Raw genomic sequence first — 14,903 nt, forward strand, 5'->3', positions numbered from 1 at the left:
AGTAAAGAAGATAGGTAGGGAGGGGATAGATCAGTCTAGGGAGGACGGACAGGTCAAGGAGGTGGGATGAGGTTAGTAGGTAGATGGGGGTGCGGCTTGGGGTGGGAGGAAGGGATGGGTGAGAGGAAGAACCGGTTAGGGAGGCAGAGACAGGTTGGACTGGTTTTGAGATGCAGTGGGTGGAGGGGAAGAGCTGGGCTGGTTGTGTGGTGCAGTGGGGGGAGGGGACGAACTGGGCTGGTTTAGGGATGCAGTATGGGAAGGGGAGATTTTGAAACTGGTGAAGTCCACATTGATACCATTAGGCTGCAGGGTTCCCAGGCGGAATATGAGTTGCTGTTCCTGCAACCTTCGGGTGGCATCATTGTGGCAGTGCAGGAGGCCCATGATGGACATGTCATCTAGAGAATGGGAGGGGGAGTGGAAATGGTTTGCGACTGGGAGGTGCAGTTGTTTGCTGCGAACTGAGCGGAGGTGTTCTGCAAAGCGGTCTCCAAGCCTCCGCTTGGTTTTCCCAATGTAGAGGAAGCCGCACCGGGTACAGTGGATGCAGTATACCACATTGGCAGATGTGCAGGTGAACCTCTGCTTAATGTGGAATGTCATCATGGGGCCTGGGATAGGGGTGAGGGAGGAGGTGTGGGGGCAAGTGTAGCATTTCCTGCGGTTGCACGGGAAGGTGCCGGGTGTGGTGGGGTTGGAGGGCAGTGTGGAGCGAACAAGGGAGTCACGGAGAGAGTGGTCTCTCCGGAAAGCAGACAAGGGTGGGGATGGAAAAATGTCTTGGGTGGTGGGGTTGGATTGTAAATGGCGAAAGTGTCGGAGGATGATGCGTTGTATCCGGAGGTTGGTGGGGTGGTGTGTGAGAACGAGGGGGATCCTCTTTGGGCGGTTGTGGCGGGGGCGGGGTGTGAGGGATGTGTTGCGGGAGACGCGGTCAAGGGCGTTCTCGACCACTGTGGGGGGAAAGTTGCGGCCCTTGAAGAACTTGGACATCTGGGATGTGCGGGAGTGGAATGCCTCATCGTGGGAGCAGATGCGGCGGAGGCGGAGGAATTGGGAATAGGGGATGGAATTTTTGGAGGAGGGTGGGTGGGAGGAGGTGTATTCTAGGTAGCTGTGGGAGTCGGTGGGCTTGAAATGGACATCAGTTACAAGCTGGTTACCTGAGATGGAGACTGAGAGGTCCAGGAAGGTGAGGGATGTGCTGGAGATGGCCCAGGTGAGCTGAAGGTTGGGGTGGAAGGTGTCGGTGAAGTGGATGAAGTGTTCGAGCTCCTCTGGGGAGCAAGAGGCGGCGCCGATACAGTCATCAATGTACCGGAGGAAGAGGTGGGGTTTGGGGCCTGTGTAGGTGCGAAAGAGGGACTGTTCCACGTAACCTACAAAGAGGCAGGCATAGCTGGGGCCCATGCGGGTGCCCATGTCCACCCCCTTAGTCTGTAGGAAGTGGGAGGAGTCAAAAGAGAAGTTGTTGAGGGTGAGGACGAGTTCAGCTAGGCGGATGAGAGTGTCGGTGGAGGGGGACTGGTCGCTCCTGCGGGACAGGAAGAAGCGGAGGGCCTGGAGGCCATCTGCATGCGGAATGCAGGTGTACAGGGACTGGACGTCCATGGTGAATATGAGGTGTTGGGGGCCAGGGAATTGGAAGTCCTGGAGGAGGTGGAGGGCGTGGGTGGTGTCACGGACGTAGGTGGGGAGTTCCTGGACCAAAGGGGAGAAAAAGGAGTCCAGATAGGTGGAGATGAGTTCGGTGGGGCAGGAGCAGGCTGAGACGACGGGTCGACCAGGGCAGGCAAGTTTGTGGATTTTGGGAAGGAGATAGAAACGGGCCGTGCGATTTTGACTCTACTGATATTGACTTGCAGTCATGTAGTGCCAGGGACTTAGATAGGTAGAATTTGTTGGATGCATCTAGGAGGGTTTCTTGAAAAAATATGTAGGTAGTCCAACTTGGGAAGGAACCGTATTAGACTTTGTATTGGGGAATGAGCCTGGTGAGGTAAATGAAGTTTCAGCGGGGAGCATGTTGAGAACAGTAATTATAATTCTGTGAGTTTTAAGATAATTATGGTTATAAGACTGATCCCCATGTCAAAGTGTTAAATTGGGGGAAGGCTAACTCCAACAGTATTAGACAAAAACTGGAGAAATTAGACTGGGGTGGGTGACTGTTTGAGGTTGGCAGCTGTTCCCATGTCTAACGCTAGTTGATCAGCGTTCAAGACTGATATGTTCCTAGGAGGATGAAGGATAAGGATGACATGATTCAGGAACCATGGATAACTAGAGGTATTGAAAGGATTAATCACAAAAAAAAGGCATATGTAAGGTTTACGAAACTGAAATCCGACAAGTGCTTTGACGAATATAATCAAAGCAGGAAAGAACTTGAGCAAGAAATTTGGAAGGCTAAAAAAAGCCTTGAAAAACCCTTGCATCGAAATAAGGAGAATCCCAAGGCATTTTGTACATATATTAGGAGCAAGAGCGTAGCTAGGGAAAGGGCAGGTCTATTCAAGGACAAAGAAGGGAATTTGTGCACTGAGCCACTGGAAGTGAGTGAGGTCCTTAATGAGCACTTTACCAAAGAGAAGGACTTGATGATAGTAAGATTAGGGAGGAGTATGTTGATTTCTGGGGAATGTTGATACTAAGAAGGTGTTGGACATCTTGAAAAACACTAAGACAGATAAGTCCGCAGGATCAGATGGAATCTATCCCAGGATAGTGAAGGAGGTAAAGGAGGAAATTGCTGGGGCCTTGACAGGGATCTTTATATCCTTTTTAGTCACAGTTAAGGTCCCAGAAAACTACAGAATAGCTAACATTGATCTTTTGTTTAAGAAGTGTCACAAAGATAATGCAGGAAATTATAGGATGCTGAGCCTTACATCTGTGGTAGAGAAATTACTGGAGAATATCCTTAGTTACAAGTTTTATTCATGTTTGGAAAAGACTTGACTTACCTGGTATGGTCGGCATAGCTTTGTCTGGAGAGGCTTGCCTCTCAAATTTGAATGGGCTTTTCAAGGCAATGGCAAAGATGACTGATGAGGGTATTGCAATGAATGTGCCTGCATTTGACAAGGTCCCTCATTGTAGATGAATCCAGAAGATTAAGTCATATATAATCCCTGCTAAATTGCTAAATTGGATACAAATATGGCTTGGTCATAGAAGACAGAGGGTAATTATGGAAGTGTGTTTTTCTGACTGGTTTCCAGTGGTGTTCAATAGACAATAGGTGCTGGAGTAGGCCATTCGGTCCTTCGAGCCAGCACCACCATTCATTATACTCATGGTTGATCATCCATAATCAGTATCCTGTTCCTGCCTTATCCCCATAACCCTTGATTCCACTATCTTTAAGAGCTCTATCCATCTCTTTCTTGAAAGTATCCAGAGAGTTGGCCTCCACTGCCTTCTGGGGCAGAGCATTCCATATATCCACCACTCTCTGGGTGAAGAGGTTTTTCCTCAACCCTGTTGTAAATGGCCTGCCCCTTATTTTTAAATTGTGTCCTCTGGTTCTGGACTCACCCATCAGCAGAAACATGCTTCCTGTCTCCAGAGTGTCCAATCCCTTAATAATCTTATATGTCTCAATCAGATCCCCTCTCATCCTTCTAAACTCAAGTGTATACAAGCCCAGTCGCTGCACTCTTTCAACGTATGATAGTCCCGCCATTCAGGGCATTGACCTCATGAACTTACGCTGTACTCCCTCAATAGCAAGAATGTCCTTCCTCAAATTTGGAAACCAAAACTGCACACAGTACTCCAGGTGCGGTCTCACCAGGGCCCTGTACAGCTGCGGAAGGACCTCTTTGCTCCTATACTCAATTCCTTTTGTTATGAAGGCCAGCATGCCATTAGCTTTTTTCACTGCCTGCTGTACCTGCATGCTTGCTTTCATTGACTGATGTACAAGAACACCTAGATCTCATTGTGCTTCCCCTTTACCTAACTTGACTCCATTTAGATAGTAATCTGTCTTCCTGTTCTTGCCACCGAAGTGGATAACCACACATTTATCCACATTAAACTGCATCTGCCATGCATCCGTCCACTCACCTAGCCTGTCCAAGTCACCCTGTATTCTCATAACATCCTCCTCACGTTTCACACTGCCACCCAACTTTGTGTCATCAGCAAATTTGCTAATATTACTTTTAATGCCTTTGTCGATATCATTAATGTATATTATAAACAGTTGCGGTCCCAGCACCGAACCTTATGGTACCCCACTGGTCACTGCCTGCCATTCCAAAAGGGACCCATTTATCACTACTCTTTGCTTCCTGTCAGCCAGCCAATTTTCAATCCAAGTCAGTATTTTGCCCCCAATACCATGTGCCCTAATTTTGTTCACCAATCTTCTATGTGGAACTTTATCAAAGGCTTTCTGAAAGCCCAGGTACACTACATCACTGGTTTTCTCTTGTCCATTTTCATAGATACATCCTCAAAAAATTCCAGAAGATTAGTGAAGCACAATTTCCCCTTCGTAAATCCATGCTGACTCTGACCTATCCTGTTACTGCTATCCAAATGAGTCGTAATTTCATCTTTTATAATTGACTCCAGCATCTTTCCCGCCACTGACGTCAGGCTAGCCAGTTTATAATTTCCTGTTTTCTCTCTCCCTCCTTTCTTGAAAAGTGGGACAACATTAGCCACCCTCCAATCCGCAGGAACTGATCCTGAATCTGTAGAACATTGGAAAATGATTATCAATGCGTCCACGATTTCTAGAGCCACCTCCTTAAGTACCCTGGGATGCAGACCATCAGGTCGCGGGGACTTATCAGCCTTCAGACCTAACAGTCTATCCAATGCCATTCCCTGCCTAATATAAATTCCCTTCAGTTCGCCCATTACCCTTGGTCCTTCAGCCACTACTACATCTGGGAGATTGCTTGTGTCTTCCCTAGTGAAGACAGATCCAAAGTACCTATTCAACTCTTCTGCCATTTCCTTGTTCCCCATGATAATTTCACCCGTTTCTGACTTCAACAGCCCAATTTTATTCTTAACCTTTTTTTCACTTTTCACATACCTAAAAAAGCTATTATTATTTTCCTTTATATTTTTGGCCAGTTTTCCTTCATACCTCATTTTTTTCTCTGTGTATTGCCTTTTTAGTTATCTTCTGTTGCTTTTTAAAAGCTTCCCAGTCCTCTGGCTTCACGCTCATCTTCTCTTTTATCTTTATACAGTCCTTAACTTCCCTTGTCAGCCACGGCCACCCCTGCATCCCCTTGGGATCTTTCTTCCTCATTGGAATGAACTGATCCTGCACCTTCTGCACTATATCCAGAAATACCTGCCATTATTGTTCCACTGCCATCCCTGCCAGGGTATTGTACCATTGAACTTTGGCCAGCTCCTCCCTCATAGCTCCATAGTTCCCTTTGTTCAACTGCAATACTGACACTTCCATTTGTCCCTTCTCCCTCTCAAACTGCAGATTAAAACTTACCATATTATGGTCACTACCTCCTAATGGCTCCTTTACTTTGAGATCCCTGATCAAATCCGGTTCGTTGCACAACACCAGATTCAGAGTTGCATCCTCCTTGGTAGGCTCCAGTACAAGCTGTTCTAAGAATCTATCTCAGAGGCACGCCACAAAATCCCTTTCTTGGGGTCCAGTACCATCCTGATTCTCCCAGTCTACCCGCATGTTGAAATCTCCCTAAAAAATGTTTAGTTATTTGAATTTGGCAGAAGCAGGAGATGGGGAGAATAAATGATTACTAGAGTGAGATGGAGAACAATTTGTGCCCATTGCCAAAACCTGAGCAAAGCGTCAAAGTCTTCAGGGTAGGGATGGGATGTCAAAACTTGGCAGGACATAGGAAAAGCTAGGAAGTTGTATCAGGAAATTTGCGACAGGCCAATTTCAACTCTTGATTCAACTTGCACCCTATATCCTGACTACCGTTTGGGGGCCTGTAGATAACTCCCATTAGGGTCTTTCTATCCTTAGAATTTCTCAGCTCTATCCATACTGACTCTACATCTCCTGACTCTATGTCCCCCCTCGCAAGGGACTGAATATCTTTCCTCACCAACAGGACCACCCCACCCCCTCTGCCCATCAGTCTGTCCTTTCCACAAGATCAGTGCTGGGATCTGTTTTGTTTGTAATATATGTAAATAATTTGGATTAAATTGTTGGTGGTCTGATTCATAAGTTTGAGGTGACGGGAAAATTGGTGGAGTTGAGGATACTGAGGAAGGTTGTCAAAGGATATAGCAAAATACAGATAAGTTGGAAAGTTGGGCAGACACATGGAGATGGCGTTTAATTTGGACAAGTGTGGGGTGATGCATTTTGGGAGGGCAATTGCAAGACGAAATTATACAGTAAATAGCAGAATCTTTAGGAGCATTGATACGCAGAGGGATCTTGGGGTCCAATTCCAAACCTCCATGGAAGTGGCGGCACGGTGGATAAGTTCTAATGAAAGAGTATAGAATGTTTGCGTTCATCGATGAGGGCACTGAGTATAAAAGTTTACAAGTCATGTTGCAGCTATGTAAAACTTTATTTAGGCCACATTTAGAGTATTGTGTCCAGTTCTAATGCCACATAATGGGAAGGGTGTAGAGTTTATGGAGAGGGTGCAAAAGAGATTTACTAGAATGATGCCCGGATTGGAATGTGTGAGCTCTCTGTAGAGGTTAGACAAATTTGGATTCTTTTCACTAAAACCTTGGAGGCTGACGGGAAATCTGATGATAGTATGTGAAGTTGTCAGAGATGTGGGTAGGGTGGACAGTCAGAGTCTTTTTTTCCAGTGTAGAAATGTCAGTTACTGGGGGGCACAGGGTTAAGGGTTCGAGAGCAGGAATGTTTAAAGGAATGCATGAGGAAAGATTTTTCACGCAGATGGTGGTAGATGCCTAGAATGCTCTGCAGGGGAAGTGGTGGAAGGAAATAGGATAGCAATGTTTTAGAGGCATTTGAACAGACACATAAACAAGCAAGGAGTAGAGGGATATGGACCATGTGCAGGCAGATGGGATTAATTTAGAATGGTGTCAAGGATGGCATGGACGTTGTGAGCCAAAGGCCCTACTCTGTGCTGTACTGTTCTATGTTCTGTGTTATTGCTGTCGCGAGACTTGAGAAAACCAACCTATGCTTAAGCAGAAAGTCCAGTGACTGCAATAAAACATTGGCAAGGAGTTAATACGTAGGCTTGAATTGTACCATAAACTGAAAAGTCTAACGTAAAGTGCTACTTATTTGAAGGGTTCAAGTGTGATGAAATTTAATTGCTAAATTCAGTGAAGGCTTTTGATCTATTTGTGGAGGAGACCAAAACTAAAAACAAGTATAAGGCAATCATTTTGTTACCCAATTCAAACTTGGTACTTAATTGTGAAGGAGACTGTGGGTCTGTAATTATTTATTTTAATTCATTAGTGGGAGTTAGGTGTCACTGGCTAGGCCAGCATTTATTGCCCATCCCTAATTTCCCAGAAGGTAGTTAAGAGTCAACCACATTGCTGATAGTCTGGAGTCATATAGGCCAGACAAGGTAAGGATGGCAGATTTGTGTTCCCCAAAACAGATTAGTGAACCAGATGGTTTTTTTTTCCCTGAAATCAACAATAGTGTTATGGTCATCATTAGACACTTAGAATCCAGGCTTTTATTGAATTCGCATTTCACCATCTGCCTTGGCAGGATTCAAACCAAGTCTCCATAACATTACCTTGGTCTCTCGATTAATAATCTAGTTATTGTATCACTAGGCTATCTCTTCTCCTTATACACAAGTAATGTTACCACATAAAGAAGAAAATAATTTATAAATTTTATATAGGCTTCAGGAGAAACATCTTTACCCAGCGACTGGTTTTAGTCCTAAAAAATGTCTAGTTATTTGAATTTGGCAGAAGCAAGAGATGGGGAGCATAAATGAAACTACAGTGAGTTGGAGAACAATTTGTGCCCATTGCCAAAACCTGAGCAAAGAATCCAAGTCTTCAGGATAGGGATGGGATGTCAAAAATTGGCAGGACATAGGAAAAGCTAGGAAATTGTATCACCACATTGCTCTAAATTGTAAAGAAAATGTGCAGAGTAATCTGTAGACCCTATCACTTTGTTGAATCAGAAAACTGATTTAATACAGAGATTTAAATTGCTGAAGGTATTGATAAATGTGAAATCAAATGTGAAAAATAAGATAATGGGCTAAAATGGCTATAATACCTTGATGGAAGTATTTATTAATTATGAATTAAAATGCTTATGGAAAAGAAAATTCACACAAATATGTATGATTTAACTGGGGTTTTCTATACTAATGGGGGGGCAATTAACTAGACAGAATATGTTGATGATTTTTGCTTATTTCAGAGTGGTGGGGAAGGGGGAGAGAAAATAAATTTAAAGTTCAGTATCTGAATCCCTGTTATAGTTATGTTGCCTTGCCCATTTCTCTCTATCCTAGGGTTCAGACACAAAACACAAAAGTATACAGAAGCTTTTTTTCTATATTAGAATTCTGTACATGAATGGAGAGTCATCCATTGTTTCTCCTAGAGATGTTAACATAATGTCATTTTGACCTTTATGTAACTCTGTACAAATTAATTTACTAATTAACAACATGACCTGTGTAAAGAATTGAATGAACATTTGATTTAACAAAGTGAAATGGTAAAACTTAGTTGCATCTTCATACAGGTTTTTAATACTTGCATGTAGTACAAGCAAATAACATATTATTTTAACTTTTTGTTCTTAACTGTAGAACCTGTAGTTCTTACCAGCGGAATAAGTTAACTTGAAGGTGTTATAGAGTCATAGAAAGACCCTTCAACCCATCGTCCCCATGCTGGTAAAAGCAGCTATCTAATTATTCTAATCCCATTTTCTGACATTTGGCCTTGTATGTTTTAGCATCGTAAGTGTGCATCTAAATACTTTGTAAATATTATGAGGGTTTCTGCCTCTATTACCCTTATAAGCAGTGATCCCCAGATACCCACCACCCTCTGAAACAGGGTAAAAAAGTTTTTCCTCTAAACCTCCTGCCCTTTGTCATAAATCTGTATCCCCGGGTCATTGATCACTCCGTTAAGAGGAAAGGTTCCTTCCTGTCCACCCTAACTATGCCCCTCACTTTCATTCATCCCATTCCCATCCCCTGTCAGTCTCTGCTTTAAGGAAAACACCCCAGTCTTATACAATCTCCCTGTATAACAGAAATTCTATAGCCAGGCAACATCCTGGTAAATCTCCTCTCCACACACTCCAGTGCTATCGCATCCTTCCGATAATGTGGCTTCTAGAACTGCACACAGTACTCTAACTGTGCCTAACCAGCATTTTATACAGTTCTGGCATAACCTCCCTGCTCTTAAACTCTCTGCTTTGACTGATAAAAGCAAGTATACCATATGCCTTCTTAACCACTTTATCCATCTGCCCTGATACCTTAAGGGAAAATTGTACCTGCACACTAAGGTGTCTCTGATGCTTAGTGCTTCCAAAGGTCCTGTGTTCAACATGTATTGTCTTGCCTTATTTGTCCTGCCTAAGAACATTATCTTACATTTATCCAGATTGAATTCCATTTGCCTCTGACCAGCTTATTAACCCTATTCTTCTCACTATTTACAATCCCACCAAATTTTGTATCATCTACAGACTTGCATTATTGTATTAAGTAATAAAAATAACATCAGAAAGTAATTTTTGAATTATCATTTTTTTAAAACATATGAAAACATGATCTTATAAAAGAATCGGTTATGGCCATTTTTGGGTTAAAGGCTATCCTGCTCAGGCAGTTATTAATTTGCTCACCGAGCTGGTAAGTTTGTTCACAGACATTTTGTCACCATGCTCAGTAACATCATCAGGGCACCTCCGGTGAAATGTTGGTGTTTGGTCCCGCTTGCATCCAACAAACCAAGACACACAAATAGCAAGCGGGACAGAACACCAGCAGTTCACTGGAGGTGCCCTGATGATGTTACCTAGCATGGTGACAAAATGTTTGTGAACAAACTTACCAGCCTGGCAAGCAATTCACCAACTGCGTCACAAACCCCAACTTCAGGCTTCCTCAAAAACTTTGAGCTGTCTATTGACACTGTAAATTGTGTCACAAAATATGACTTGTACATTGCAAATCTATCATGATGACGACCATTGCATCCATTCAAACTTCTTCCTATCCAAAAGGACAATAAATCCTAGTAAGTTAAAATGGTTACATATTTTGTTGTATTTTCTATCTAAAAATAACTGTTGAAATAACGGTTATGTTTTATTTTTAGATAGTATCTGCCCTAGAGGATACACAAGAGTTAATGGAACAATCTGTGAGGGTATGTAAAGTTCCTTCTGAATATGTTACGTTTCTTATTTGCTATTTCCCAATTCTGAATGCTAGAACGTGATATAAATTAATCAGCAACAACAACTAATTAAAAACTGTCAGTACTGTTTGGACTTGTGAAGAATTGAATAACACGTGAAATGTAAATGCCTAATCAGGTGACGTAAAAGCTTAAGACTAGGATGATATGCATTATTGACATATTTGAAGATTTATATTAATACAATATAAACAGAATGTACTGGAAATATTCATCAGGCCCAACTGCATATAGAGTTAGAGACGTACAGCACAGAAATAGACCCTTCAGTCCAACCCACCCAAGCCCACCAGGTCCTAAATTAATATAGTCCCATTTGCCAGCATTTGGCCTGTATCCCCCAAACCCTTCCTTTTAAAATACTCATCCAGATGTCTTTTAAATGTTGTGATTGTGCCAGCCTCTCCACCACCTCTGCCAGCTCATTCCATACTTGCACCACCCTCTGCATGAAAAGGTTGCCCCTTAGGTCCCTTTTAAATCTTTCCCCTCTCACCTTAAACCTATTCCCTTTAGTTTTTGACTCTCCTAGCCTGGGAAAAGACCTTTACTACTCACCCTTTCCATGCCACTCATGATCTTATAAACCTGTACAATGTCATGCCTCAGCCTCTGCTTCAGGGAAAATAGCCCCAACTTTTCAGCCTCTTCCTGTTGCTCACAATCTCCAATCCTGGCTACATCCTCCTAAATCTTTTCTGAATGCTTCCAAGTTTCTGAACATCCTTCCTAAACAGGGAGACCACAATTGAACACAGTATTCCAAAAACGGCCAAATTAATGTCCTGTACAGCCACAACATGACCTCCCAATGCCTATACTCAATGTACTGACCAATAAAGGCAGGCATACCAAACACCACCTTCACCAACCTGTCTACCTGCAACTCCACTTTCAAGGAACTATGAACCTGCCGTCCAAGGTCTGTTTGTTCAGCCACACTCCCCAGGACCTTAAGTGAATAAATCTGGCCCTGATTTGCCTGAACAAAATGCAGCACCTCACGTTTATCTAAATTGAATTACATCTGCCACTTCTCAGCACACTTGCCCATCTGATCAAGATCCCATTGTACTCTGAAGTAATTTTAGCTGTCCACTATACTGCAATTTTGGTGTCATCTGCCAACTTGCTAACAATACCTCCTTGCTAACAATACGTGGAGGAAGAAGAAGAGCTAATGCTTCAGGTCATTAGCAGCACCACCCTTTTCAGCAGGTTTAATGACAATGTTAAGGTTGAACCTTAACAAACAAGTGCTACCAATTCAGAGGGAGCGAGGTTAGCACATATTAGGAAAGCAGAGATATTAAGCTGGCCTGTGTCCTGCCAGTGTGAGGGTTCAAATGAAAGGATAATATTGGAGACAAGCAAAGTAAGCTGTTGAAGCAATGTAAGATATTGTTTTTAAAAATGGACCTAAAGGATGGAACATTCTTTTAGGTTAGGACCTTTAGGGCAGCACAGTGGTTCAGTGGTTAGCACTGCTGCTTTACATGGCCCGGTACCCGGGTTCGATTCCACCCTTGGACGACTGTCTGTGTGGAGTTTGCATGTACTCCACCTGTCTGCATGGGTTTCCTCCGGGTGCTCCAGTTTCCTCCAACAGTCCAAAGATGTGCAGTTTAGGTGGATTGGCAATGCTAAACTGCCCATAGCGTTCAAGGGATGCCTAGATTAGCAGGGGTTAAAGGGGGTTTGGACTGGGTGGGATGCTCTGAGGGTTGGTATGGACTTGTTGGGCTGAAGGGCCTGCTTCCACATTGTAGGGATTATATGATTTATTCAGAATGCAAGTATGTTCATAGGAACAAAGGAACAGAGTACGCCATTCAGACCATTGAGTAGGTCTTGCTCTTCTAGTTCATGACTGATCTTTTCTTCAATGTCATTTCCCTGCATTACCTCCATATCCCTTAACGTAGATCCCCTAATGGATTCCAGAAGCTTATCAGTTTCTATCTTGAGCCTTCTCAGTGACTGAGCTTCTGGGGTTGAAAATTCCAAGATTTCACCACTTTCACCATGCAGAAATACCTCCTCAACTCGGTCTTAATTGGCCTTGTTCTTATTCTGAGATTATTTCCTCTGCTTCTAGAGTCACTAGTCAGGGGAGGTATTCTATTTATATCCACCCTGTCATATCTGGTGAAATTTTGGAAGTTTCAATGAGATCACAGCTTATTCTTCAAAACTCTAGAGAATAGCATCTAGTTTCCTCAAATTCTTCTCATAAAACACTCCCTCCATCCCAAGGATTAATCTGGTGAAACTCCATTACATTCCTACGGTTGGTAGCTATATTATTCCTTAGATAAGGAGACCTAAATTGTACACAACATTCCATCATGTCTCATTAAGGCCCTGTTCCAAGTAAGATATCTTTTGTACTCGAATCCGCCTGAAATTAATGCCAGCGTATTATTTGCATTTCTGATTGCTTGCTTTACCTCTTTGCTAACTTTTAGTGACTTCTGGACCAAGGTACCCAGACCTTTTTAAACAGCCACGCTTCCCAACTCCCTCTATTTAAGAAAGAAATATTCTGCCTTTTAATGCTTTCTACCAAAATGAATAACTTTACACTTATTCACTTTATATTCCATTTGCCATGTTTTCACCCATTTCCAACCAAAGTTCAAGTGCTCAGTGAATCCTCCTCACAACTTATATTCATACTTAGTTTGGAGTCACATGTAGGCCATATCAGGTAAGGATGACAGATTTCCTTCGCGAAAAGACAGTCGTGAATTAATTGGTTTTAATGGCAATCGACTTGCTCTGCATTAGGCTAGCATCTAATTCCAGGTCTTTGTTTTACTGTTCATAAAGTTTCCACATCTACAATGGTGAGATTCAAACCCATGTTCCCAATGTATGATTAGCTCAGTGATATTATCACTATGCAGATTTATCACTGAATCATATTATGATTGGTTCCCACAAATAGTCATTTGCTATGCCTTAGATTACACAACTTGATAAATATTTTGCATTATAAAGCCCGCTTGTATTTTTTTCAAACTATAATGTTTCTAACTGAAGTCTTTTGTAAATTCTTTAAAGATGTAAATGAGTGTAAAGTCTTCCCTGGCGTGTGCACCAATGCTGATTGTGTGAATACACCTGGATCATTTAAGTGTGTCTGTTCTAATGGTATGACCTTGGACAGCAGTGGACGAACGTGTGTTGGTAAGTATAGATTGTATTTTTCAGCCATTTCACATATTGCAAGTTATATATCAAATGCTGTTAAGCATAATAGCTTTCTTTCAGAATGGCCATATGAATGAAATTGAAACGCGATTCGCTTTAAGTAAGGACTTTTCTATAAATCAATGTACTTGCAGCATATATGTATTCCATTAATTTCCCCATAATACTTGAATGTTCAGTGTCCATACACCTGCTAGGAGGTCTTTAGCTGTCCATTTGCCAACGGTATTTTATCGTAATATGCAGAATGGAAACTCTACTTAACTGTGTCTCGTGGGTAGATAATTCTATTGCATTTGGTAATCTGTTGGCAATGCACTTGTGTAAACTGAGGGATCTGTTGACACAATGCTAAATTGCAAAATAACCTGTGCAATTAAGTATTTTTGTTATGCCAGAAAGAATATTGCAGGAAACACTATATTGAAGAGATATGTGTTTTTTTTTTCTTGGATTTTATTTAATTTATACCGCTGTCAAGAAGTTAAATTTATATGTCCCATGGTCTTGAAGGGCAGAATAACATTTCTCATTCAGTAAATATTCTATTTTTATCATTTAAGCAATAAAGCAGAAAGTAAAATGGTGAGTTATTTGTGTTCTACAAAGCATTGTAAGATTGGACTTATATGCATGAACTAAATTTTAACATCTGAATTATTGACCTCTCCAAACTTTTCAACATAGCTATTCCATGCTCAACTTCTTTATGAGAAACAACTTCCTCATTTAGTTCAGTGGTAAAAGATCGTGATCTATTTGCAACACGCATAACCTTTGCCAATAGACCTAGTTTCAGTTCCTTACGAGTACAGAAATAATATAACTCAAATAATCAGACCGAGTTCCAGTGGGGAAGAAAGGACAAATAACTGGATTTTGATCAGATACGCTGTAAAATTTGTGAGAAGTGAATTCAACAAAGTGATAGAGTTCCAGTCTAGGGCCACACCTAAAATGTAAATTGCTCTCTCCACAGATGACCTGCTGAGGGTTTTGTTTTAGTTTGTAGTAGCATTTATTTTTATCATCACATCCAAAATGGTACATAGCTCAACTGCTTAGTCAAGTTGTGATTTGGTACTTCAATAATGAAGCATTCAAAGATAAGTAACAACCTACTTATTGACATAATTCTTTTAAAACTTCTCTTCCATTATTATCATATACAGCTCATACTCCAATTAGGGACCTCAGGTCTTCTGTAACTGCTGCTGTAAAGAGTTTTTTGTGGAAATGAGCATGATTCTAGTTATCCAGGCTTAGGAAAT

The 14,903-nt window shown here is 42.0% G+C and overlaps 1 protein-coding gene across 1 annotated transcript in view; it reads left to right on the top strand.

The window, feature by feature from the left end:
* The window catches only part of LOC125446730 (fibrillin-1-like), a 570,259-nt gene that overhangs the window by 348,546 nt on the left and 206,810 nt on the right, over positions 1 to 14,903 (top strand). The window contains exons 22-23 of the mRNA XM_048520489.2: positions 10,315 to 10,365; positions 13,483 to 13,608. Of these exons, the coding sequence (XP_048376446.1) occupies positions 10,315 to 10,365; positions 13,483 to 13,608 (177 nt within the window). The remainder of the gene's footprint in view (positions 1 to 10,314; positions 10,366 to 13,482; positions 13,609 to 14,903) is intronic.

Source organism: Stegostoma tigrinum, chromosome 36, assembly GCF_030684315.1.
Source record: "Stegostoma tigrinum isolate sSteTig4 chromosome 36, sSteTig4.hap1, whole genome shotgun sequence".
NCBI lineage: Eukaryota > Metazoa > Chordata > Chondrichthyes > Orectolobiformes > Stegostomatidae > Stegostoma > Stegostoma tigrinum.